Source organism: Pocillopora verrucosa, chromosome 1, assembly GCF_036669915.1.
Source record: "Pocillopora verrucosa isolate sample1 chromosome 1, ASM3666991v2, whole genome shotgun sequence".
Lineage (NCBI taxonomy): Eukaryota > Metazoa > Cnidaria > Anthozoa > Scleractinia > Pocilloporidae > Pocillopora > Pocillopora verrucosa.
Genome location: NC_089312.1, coordinates 17108853 through 17119399, shown reverse-complemented (window position 1 = coordinate 17119399; position 10547 = coordinate 17108853). Strand labels below are relative to the sequence as shown.

General features: G+C 38.7%; 1 protein-coding gene and 1 pseudogene across 1 annotated transcript; one reads left to right on the top strand and one right to left on the bottom strand.

Moving 5' to 3' along the window:
• Positions 1-579: 579 nt before the first annotated feature.
• LOC131784110 (tropomyosin beta chain) lies at positions 580-4716 on the top strand. The gene is made up of 3 exons (XM_059100899.2): positions 580-673; positions 2058-2767; positions 3045-4716. Exons 2-3 carry the CDS (start codon positions 2122-2124, stop codon positions 3122-3124), a joined length of 726 nt encoding a protein of 241 aa, XP_058956882.1. The 5' UTR covers positions 580-673; positions 2058-2121; the 3' UTR covers positions 3125-4716.
• A 600-nt stretch (positions 4717-5316) lies between these two features.
• LOC131784107 (kelch-like protein diablo) lies at positions 5317-10235 on the bottom strand (annotated as a pseudogene).
• Positions 10236-10547: the final 312 nt, after the last annotated feature.

Genomic DNA, 10547 nt, shown 5'->3' with positions numbered 1-10547 from the left:
GGGAGAGAAAATTTGAAAATATCAAAATATAGCCGAACTAATATTTAATCTGAAAATGGTTCTATGGACAATCTTGCGAGATAGACCACGAACAAACCAGGTCTACATCAAAAAATCTAAAATTGATCTGTTGTGTTTCAATTTCCAGAAAGCTGGACCTTCAGAGCTTTCGACGCAAAGGCATTGCTTAAAGCTTATTGTAACCATTTTGCTTTAGGAAAGGTTATTGAAAGCTTCACTTAATTTTGGTTCTTTTCGGTGTACATCGTATGAGGGAAAGTTAGAGATGAAAGATTGTTTTTTTTCTCGTGCAACTCTTCCAGGATTTTTATTACGCCAGAAAACAAACCTATAGATCTTCCCTTGATTGCTGAAGTCGAACTGATAGTTTAGAACTTAAAGGAAAGCAACATTTTTTCTTTTCCCCCCCCCCCCCCCGGGAAGGTTATTTTCCGAAGCTGTCAAATACTATCCCTTACAAAATTTAGAACACATGTTATCAACTGGGAAACATCCCGTATTTCTGAATGGCGACACTTGGTTTTAGCATATATACCGGAAATCGAGTGCACCTAATTTATGCACACCCAGTCTTGAGAGGCGAGGTGTGGTTGCAGATTTGGTGGCGTTTGGATAACACGCTGTAAAATTGGCTACTTCTTCTGCATTACAGGTAAATTTAACAATTAAAACTCCTTGTGATTAAGATACGGGAGCCGTTTTTTCACAGGATCGGAAATACATCAGATCGATATTTGTCTTGGCAGCCAATTCATAGTAATGTTTTATGGCTCGTGCTACGCCATGTTCAATTTCAAAAGGTTTCTGGATAGACGGAAAGATTGCTTTGAAAATGCAGTTTATCTTCGCGATGTCCCTCTTTTTAGAACCTGGCCGGGCTAGTTAAAAAGCCAGAACTTCAGTAGTGGTTTTCATGTAAGTTGCGAAGGTTAAATCTCTGAGACTGAAGTCTGGTGAAAGCATACGTTTGATACTATGCTTAGCATCTGCATTTAGTGTGATGTCTACCGACTACGGTGTAGGGGTTTACATGTCTTGAATTGGTTTTCCCGCTGAGCCAATATATTTAAACTTTTACTCAACCTTTGCTGATTTCTTATTTGGATGAGAGCTGTTGTCGCTGATACATAAGTTTGTTTTCTCTGAATAGTCACTGTTCAGCCAGTAATTGACTTCAAGAATTGTTTAAACTTAACTTCAGTAACCTTTTGAGCACGACTGTATATTGTATGTTATTTTTCTGCAATAGTTTGTTATGAACATCTACTACATAATCCATAAGAAACTTTCTTTCCTTTTATGGGAAGTCAGAATCTGTGTGTGTGTGTGTATACTTTTGACCCTCAAACATTGTGAAAATTATAATACATTAATGGGTTTGGAACATTTGAATTAGCTTACCTCAGCATACTTTTCATTCAGGTGTACTTGATACCCTTTGGTATAATTCACTTCTGGCCCTGGTTGTTCAAAGGTTAGATAATGCTATCCACTGGATAAATTGCTATCTGGTGGATAGCTCAGTACATTTTCTTAACAGTGTTCTGCTGGATAGTGATTTATCTGTTAGATAGCATTATCCACTTTTTGAACAACTGGGTCCTGAAGGCTATATTTCTCTGGCAGAATGTTCCCAAACCTCACAGGTCATGGTTGTTGGTGTTAATATCACTAAGGTCAATTTTCTACACAAAGTGAAACCTAACTAAGGGGCAAACATTAGATATGTCATTGATTAATAACTTAGCCCAAAGAGTGTGGAGAGAAGGAATTTTTATGTTTCTCCTTTCTTTAATTTGGGTGGTTATGCATTAAATATTCAACCACATGTTATGTATTATAACCTACTTTTGACATTCCTGTTTTAATTTTTTTTTTGTTAAAAACTTGGCTCAACAGCAAAATAAGAACTCTAACACCCCCCCTTTTTTTTACACACGTTAAGTTACCTCAATTGAGATTAGCCATGTTTTCTTTTCTTAATGATGCCTCAGAAAGTTCTGGTACTTACTGAATTATTTTCTTTTTTTCCACAGTCAGGGTGTGTGCCATCTAGTGCTTGTAGTTATTGTGTGATAGTTATTTGGTTCTGGCTACAACATGGATGCACTGAAAAGAAAGGCTAAAGAAACTCAAGAGGACATCAAACGGGCAGAGAACAAATATAAAGACCTGATACGCCTCCTCAGACAAGCAGAGGAAAGGGCTAGTCTGGCTGATGATGAAGTGGCGGTACTTAAGCAAAGGATCCAAAATAAAAAGGAGGAATTGGCAAACAGCTACAGGCAACTCAAGGAAAAGCAACAAGGTCACCAAGCCACAGAAGAGATCGCAGAAGAGAGCGAAAAGATCAGAAAGTCTCTTGAATCTAAAGAATTTGAAGTCAGTGATGTACTTGTCATGCTTGAGATAAAGGTTAGAGATAAAAAGAGACAAGCTGATGAAGCTGAGGAGCGTTTGGCTGAGGCAAAGGTCAGGTACAGTTGCATGAAGTCTGAACTGAGTGAGCTTCTTGCAAGGTTGAATACAGCTGAATCCAAGATTGTCAAGCTCAGCGAAGAATCTGATTCTACCACTGTAAGACTCATTAATTTAGAATCAAAGCACAGGCGATACTCTAAACGTGAAGAATACTTTGAAGACAAGGTTGAGACCACAGAGCAACAAATCAGGAATTTGGAAACAGAGGCCATCGCTAATGAAGCTGAGATCAAGATTCTAGTGGTTCAACGGGACAGATTGAAACGTAAGAACCACATATACCACTTAGTGCACTCTGATTACTTTACATTATGGGTGAAGAAGTAATGGTTAGATTTCCATGCTGATCTCATTGTCTTGGAAAAAAGGGCTGAAACAGGCAGTTAGCTGTTTTCAGTAGTTTTGAGTTTTGGTTTAAAGCTTAAGACAGAAGTTTCTTCCACCCATAGAAATGGAAAGAGACTTCTGCATAACTTAGGGCAAACCAGGTGTCATTGTTTCTTTTTGTCTCTGTTTACAAGTCTGTTTGTTTTTCATTTCAGAACAAGTGAACTCATGGAAAAAGCGAGTAGCAAATCTGTCAAGGGAACTAGAAGATGTGAAAGCAGATCTTAACTATTGATTGGTGACCAGTCAGCCATCACAATCAACTTGCCAATTAAATGTGGATTATCTCTGGGAGAGGAAGATTGTATTTGTAATATATTAGAATGAATACCCTAGTGCTACAAGAATGTCAGGGATTGGGTAGTGAGCAGCTACATAAATGTTGAGTTTGTTTTGTGAGAACCTGTCTTAGGAATGATGCAAGGGACTTCTAAGAGCAATGCTGGGATAGTCTTTTTTTTATTATAATGGATTCTTGAGAGTATTCATTTTAGATGATTATTCTCTGTGTACAAATAGATTTTTCTTCTGATCTTTTAAAAGAGAGCACAAAATCAATGGATGTTCATCCATTGAATTGATTCGTGGTTCTTTACATGTTGTGGATTTTCTTTTCCCACTTATCTAAAGTTAGGAAGCTTCTGACTTGCAGGCCCATATTACTAGCAAATAACACTTATATCCCAATCAGTTAACAAGACAGAAAAAACTTTTATCAAAGGTCATCTTTTAAAGTAGTTCTTTATAATTTAGTTAGGAAGAGTTACTTTCTGGTTAAAAAAGAATACTAATAATATCATTTATTTGTTCTCAGAAATTACTCTGACCATTCATCTTTTTATTGAATGAACTCCAGTTATCCACAATAATTGTGGATGGAGTTATTATGTTATGTTAGCCTGGACAACAGTTGCTGTGTAGGAAATGAGCCCTGGTATACCCTCCCCCTGATAGAGATCAATAATTTAGTGAATGATAAGTAAAGTCTTTGCATTAAATAAGGTTGATCCTTTAGCCAGTGAAATTAAGTCATAAAGTATGACTCCTGCCCAACAGCCTTTTAATTCTGTCATAGAGGCTGACACATTTACAGATAAGCTAAACCCTTGTAGGTTGGCTCTTATGGGGTATTCTTTAATTTTTTTCCTCCTCAGGCTCATAGGGTTAATTCCTACAATAGTTTCAAAGGGAAATAAAGAGCCATTCATATCAAGTCAGAATGGTGTATAATTTGAATATGTTAATCTTAATATTGGGCAAAATTTTTTATCTTTAGCAATGAAACTAGGATACTAAGCTTCATGAGTTGATTGGTTTTTAAGTTAGCTGTGAGAAATTTAGTCCCTTTTCTCTGCACCCACCATTTATGTTTCTCTGTTTATTAAAGTGGATTTATTCTTTTTTTAACAAATTTGTTTTGAATAGTACTCAAAACTGAAGACATTGTCACTTTTGAATTGATGATGTTTGTAGTGTATATACACTTTATTAACCCTTAAACTCCCAAGATCTCATTGGTAATTCTCCTTACTGTCTGCCATACAGTTCTTGTGATGCTAGTTTTGAGAATTTGGTATTGTCTCCACTAATAATCCTCTAACTGATATTTTTCTTTATTCTCATCACTTGTCTGCTTGATATTGTATAGATATTGTGAAGAGAAATTCTTTCTTGGTCACTTATGGGAGTTAAAGGGTTAAACTATAACTTTGGTTTTTCCATAGTTTTCTCATTTTTAAGGTTCTGGTGTGAAGAAAATCAAATGAGGCTGCTAGTAAGTATTGATAGTCTTTTATTGGTAAATTTTAGAAGCAATAAGTTCCCAAATACATAATGGTATTTGTTGTTTTTAACCAATCTTAAACAGTGGTGTGCAATTGGTGGTAGCAATTATTAGTGATAAATAATTTACTTGACTTAATTTAATTGTAAGTTCTGCCATACTTATCCTTGCAATTTTTTTTTTCATTTTCTTCCACAAAATTGATATTTTGCATAAACTACCCCATGTTAGTTACACTTCCTGGAATTGCAAGAGTAATCTTCATAGTCATCACCTAGTTTGCAGATAGATAGATGTCCATTGCCCCACACACAGATATTTTCACCCTTAAATGATTTTGATGAATTTGAAATGCACACCATTCATACGTAAAAATAAAAGAAGAGAAACCCAAACCCTTCATGTTGGTGACCTATGGCCTTTACTTCATCAGTCAAGCCTATGTCCTGTTGCCGCTCGCATAGATAAGGAATGAAATTCCTTTGTCCCAGAGAGTAAACAAAGTTTACATATGCTTAGCGAACTTGGTGACGTCGCTGTTACAAGCTTTTACTACATCCATTTAGAAATCAATAATGATCATTGTAATCTGATTAGCTCTCATTGGTACGATTTATTCACGAAGCGCACCATTTTTGCGCGGAATCGCATCTTTTTCCCAGCGAACGCGAAAGCTTTACCAAGATACAACAACCAATCAGATTTCGAGGCTAGTTCAGGAACCAATCAAATTTTAGAAAAATGAAAAACGACTTACGTAACCTACAAACCTGCTCTTTAATGGATCAATGAAATATTTGCATAGACGAAAGAAATCCTTTATCTAAGCGACTGAATTTTGCGATTTCAAAATGGTTTTAATAAAATGGTAATTAAAATGAGTAGAGTGCAGTTTCTGCTTTTTCCTTTATGTTAGGATTATGTTTGGCACGGAAGAAAACCAACCTCCTTATTTGACCGAAACTATTTCAAATAATTAAAAAGTCACCAATATTATATCAGGAAATATAGTAAATCCTTCCCGCCTACCTTACCGTAATACCCAGGCCTCACAACAATTTGGTAAAGAGTCAGTTCTATAACTTTGGTTATCTCTTTTCTGATTGGTGAGCAGCGATGGTTAAAATTGCTTGTGTTCGTCACTAATAGATTTAGTAATGAATTGAATCTATCTGTTCTAGCACAGTCACTATCTGCTGCTCGAACGACGTTAGGAGTTTCCTCTTCTTAAAAACACCGCAGAACTGCAACCTTCAGTCAATAAAAAATTACGTGAGCGCATCAAGTGCTCATAGGGACCCATACGAAATATCCATACACCGTGTACCTCTCTGTTTGACTCGACACATAATAACTTTGAAATTATTTGGTTTCTTTAATTGTTTATGACGTAGATTAATGCGGAGAAAATTGCAGACATTGCATTGGTTCCCAGTCATCTTGGCCGGAGCGCAAAAGAGTGAAAAAGATCGCCAACAGATTCCAAATGGGCCACCTCCTCCTTTCTCTTAGATCTTTCACACGCCCACTGTGAACGGACGTTGACTTACTAAGCGCACGCTACTGCAGCGTGTACGCGAGGATAATTCATGCATGGTGCATTTGCTGTCGTGTAATCAGCAAACTTCAGATTCAACTTTTTCACAGAATTCGTATCTCTATTGTGGGTGTCGTGACCACCGATGATAAAAAGTTCTTGCGCACCCTCCTCTCCGCCCAACACCACAGCGGCCCTGCTCCGCTGCGCGGATCCATCGTGTTGCGGATTATCAGCCATAAATTTAAGTCAGGATTGTATTTCTCTATGGAATCTAGGATTCCAACACTGTTACTGCCCCCCACAACGTAAATACGATCACTGAATGTCACCACAGCGTGGTTCATCCGGGACTTGTTCATACTGCTCATATCGGACCACTTATTTGTCATTGGATCATAACATTCCACATGTTCGATTTCGGAAATCCCACAGTACCCGCCAACGGCTTACAGGCGCCCATGCAGAGGTGCCATTCCAAAGCGGCTCCTAGGAAGGCGCATATTGGCTACCTGAGTCCATTCGTTCTTGATCGGATCGTAACGCTCCACGCTCTTGAGAGCGGAACCATTGTGTGATCCTCCAGCAGCGTACAGCCAACCCTCCAGAACGGACACTGCTAAAGAACCTAAGATGGAAGAAACAAACAACGGTATAAACATGACTATTTTTCTACTGAAGTTCTTGGTATCAGTTTCTTAGGATCAAAGTAATAGATAGGTAAAGTTGCCGACTTTCGCTTTGACTGAGTTCCGCGTAAGACCAAAATCAACGATTTGGCATCAGCCAATCAGATGAAAGGAAAATAACACAAAAAGCCAAAGAAAACATTCAGAGTGAATACAAGCAAACTAGTGATAATACTGAAAATTACGACTGACCGAGTTGCGATTGGTTGAAATTTTGTGGATAGGATGGCACGAACTTTCTAAACCTATCACCAAGCGACGAAAGCCAAAGCTAATTTAAACGATACACCATAATGCCTCTAGCATTCGTTAATCACCTTTGCATTATTGAGTGACGCAACAGATGTCCATTGCCCCACACAGGGATTATAACTTTCGACGGTCACCAGGTCAGCGTATTCTCTGTTAATTCCTCCAACAGCATACAATTGGCCATCAAGTATCACTGAGCCAGCAAACTTTCGTGGAATGATCATGGGTGCAATGACGCGCCATTTCTTCTCGTTGAAGTCAAAGTACTCCACATTGTTTAGGACTTTGCGGTTTTCTGAGAACGTGAAATGTAAGAATGTGGGGTGAAGTCCAGTTTTAAGTGACTAAGGATTAGGAAACCTAATAGCCGTAGCCTCATACTTCACTCGAAAAAGTCTCATTTTTCAAATTGGTTGTTTTACTATTGCCCATCACATCTACTTTTTTCACCTCTCCTTCTGGCTTTCTTGCTGCACATCCGCCTAAGCGTGAAAGGTTGTGCACGCATTGCACTATTACACAAAAATCTTGGCGTAACCTCGACCCTTGACCGGCGCTGAACAAGGAGTAACGTCAGCACCGGGAGAAGGTGATTTTGCCTAAGTTTTGCGTGGTACCAAACGTAGCTGGACCGAGAATTTCAACCCACTTTTCGTGAGTACAGATATCTTCTTTCGGAGACTTAAAGTTGACGTGAACTGCAGAATGGCAGAAATTGAATAAGTAAGTCGATACAGACTTTCTTTTTTAGAAGAGTTTATTTTTAATTTTTAATCACCTCCCCTGCGATTTTCAATGTAAAATATCGAATATTGCGATGATGACTCTTCTATAGACTCTCCATCATCACAAGTGTCAATTCTACTTTATTAATTAGTGGTTCCATCTAAGTCGGTTATCTACGTCACACCCCTTTCTACCCCTCAGCCGCTTCTTTCTTCAATTTTTCTTCTTAAGAGAACTCATTGTTGGTATATTCGAGGTGTATTTTGCATGCACTATGACGAGGCCTTATTCAGGATACGGTTTTGGCATGTCTACAACCACAACAGAGATTATTAGACTTGGTTTTATGGTCTTTAAAAACAATCTGTTACATCTATTAAAACACGGCCCAAGAGAGTAATGGACTTTAGCCCTTTTGTTTTTTATTTTTGTTTGTTTTTTGTTTTTTCGGTTTTTTCATTTATTATCCTAATAAAAAATAATCAAAGGTTGCAGATTTACGTATTATGCTTCAAAATCCTTCTTTACAACATAAGACGCTCAAATTCTTACGCTATGTCCCATCCATGTTTCACCCAAGCCTCTTAAAATTCCTAACATGAGGCGAGGTTAGAGGTTTTTATCAAATGAAGCTTAAACAGAGGCCCTAACTGCACTTTTATTGAAAAGCATTAGGCAAAAATCCTCGATCGTATGAGGGTCGTACGGTAAACCGCGAGTTGCCGAGCTAAAAGAAGGAGGGTGAAAATTAAAGGGAAAAGATCGATAGTAATGTGAATGGTGATAGTGATGTTTATTGAAATGAGTAAGGTTGACCCTGAGACCCGGACGGGAAAATATTTGGATCACAACGCACAGACCTCGCTGTACGTTATTACCCCCCAGCTGTCCAAGCCGAAAATAATGTCCAAATATTTTCTCTTGCTTAGCCAAATATTTTCCTATCCGGCCCCCCCATTCCGGTAATAAGTAACATATGACATGAATCATGGAATTCTGCGCTCCTTCTCTTTGCATGTTAAGGCGCCTTTGAGGCAATTAGAAAATATACATTTAAATCGAGAGAAGAAATGCAAAAAAAGATTACAATCGAAAGAGCTCCAAATAATGATGATAATATATAACAGTAATGAAAAATAATAATGGGTATAATACATTAAGGAAAAAGGAGAAGAAGAAGAAGGTATGAAAAAAAAAGGAATAACTCTCGAAAGATTTAGAATAAGGTTGGTTTAAGGGATGGGGCGATTTTAACGATGAGTGCATGCCGAATGGCCGAACTGAATGTGAGCCGTGACGTGACGAAGTCACGTTAATTAAACTTTGTTTTGTTTGGTGGCTTTGCCTTTCGATGGGAGAGTCTTATTTTATTCTCCATCTAGAGCCAAGGTATCTCCTAAAAGAGGAAACATTACCTATGTTAAATATTGCTAATGTTAACCACCCGAAAATAGGGTTTCCCTACCTTCACCTCCAACCACATAGAGCAGGTCGGCTGAGCCTTCCCCGCGGGATCGCCCGCTCTGTGATTCGGTTCTTTGTCCTTCGCTCAGGGATCAGATGATAATCTTTCGTCCTCTATAACAAATTGTCGGCACGCTGAACTGCTCATGATAAGCTCCTCTCTCAGCGGCCGTGTCCATCAAAAATTTCCGAAGTCATCAAAGGAAATCGGACATGGGGTCAATAAATTCTTCGAGATTTGTGAGCCGATTGGTCAAATCGTCACTTGACCCATCCAGTGCTCCGAAGAGTACGACCACTTTCACCACGGGACATTGAGTGTTGTCGTGACAAAACAATTTCACAATTTGTTGTCGCTCGTTAGAGAATTAAAATCCCCAGTTTTGAGAACTGCCACAAAGTTGGAGCTGAATGAAGTCTCCGCTAGATCCAGAAGTTCTGTGCAGTTCGTGCAGATCGGCCAAGTTCCAAAATATCGAGGCAGTTGTTGTTTGTTGATGCTATTTATGGAAAAACGTAGCAAGCGTTTTCACCGTTGAAACTGAACGTAGGCTAAGACGCTGAAAGCAAGGAATGGCCGTAGAGAAAAGTGATTCTTTAATGTCGAAGTGTAGGCAATATCAATTAAGGAGTCAAAGCACCTGTGATTCTACTCCTCTTATTGTGATGTTGTTTTCATGGCTTTCTTCATGTCTGTTAAAAAACCATTGCTCGAAAGTACGCGCTTACAGAGGCCAAAACGAGCAGTTGTGAGCATTGAACTCCTCTCACTTAATACGTTGATAGAACCCCATCGCAGAGACAGGTCTTCCATTCGCAAAATGTAATCATCGCGAAGAGCCAAGCTCGCGGCCGGTTCGTCTGTAAAATTGTACCAGACCCTTGAATTTTCCATTCTGTGGCCCTTTAGGGGCAGGTCTATGAAAAAAAACGCTTGGTCGAAAGAAAAGCAATGTAAATAAAAGGTGATATTCTTTGAAGAATATGAATTCAAATTAGGCTCATTACTTGTGGTTACATAGAGCCTAAACTTTCATTTTCGGCGCCTTGTCGAAACAAAAGACCTGTTATTGTTGCCCGCGTGGCTGACGCTTGGTTCGCGTCCCTCTTATCGCTGACATGTATGTGTAAACAAGTGCATTGTTACGGATGGAGCCATAACAAAGGCTGTGAACTGCAGTTCAGCTGCATTGTGCTTTAACGGGTA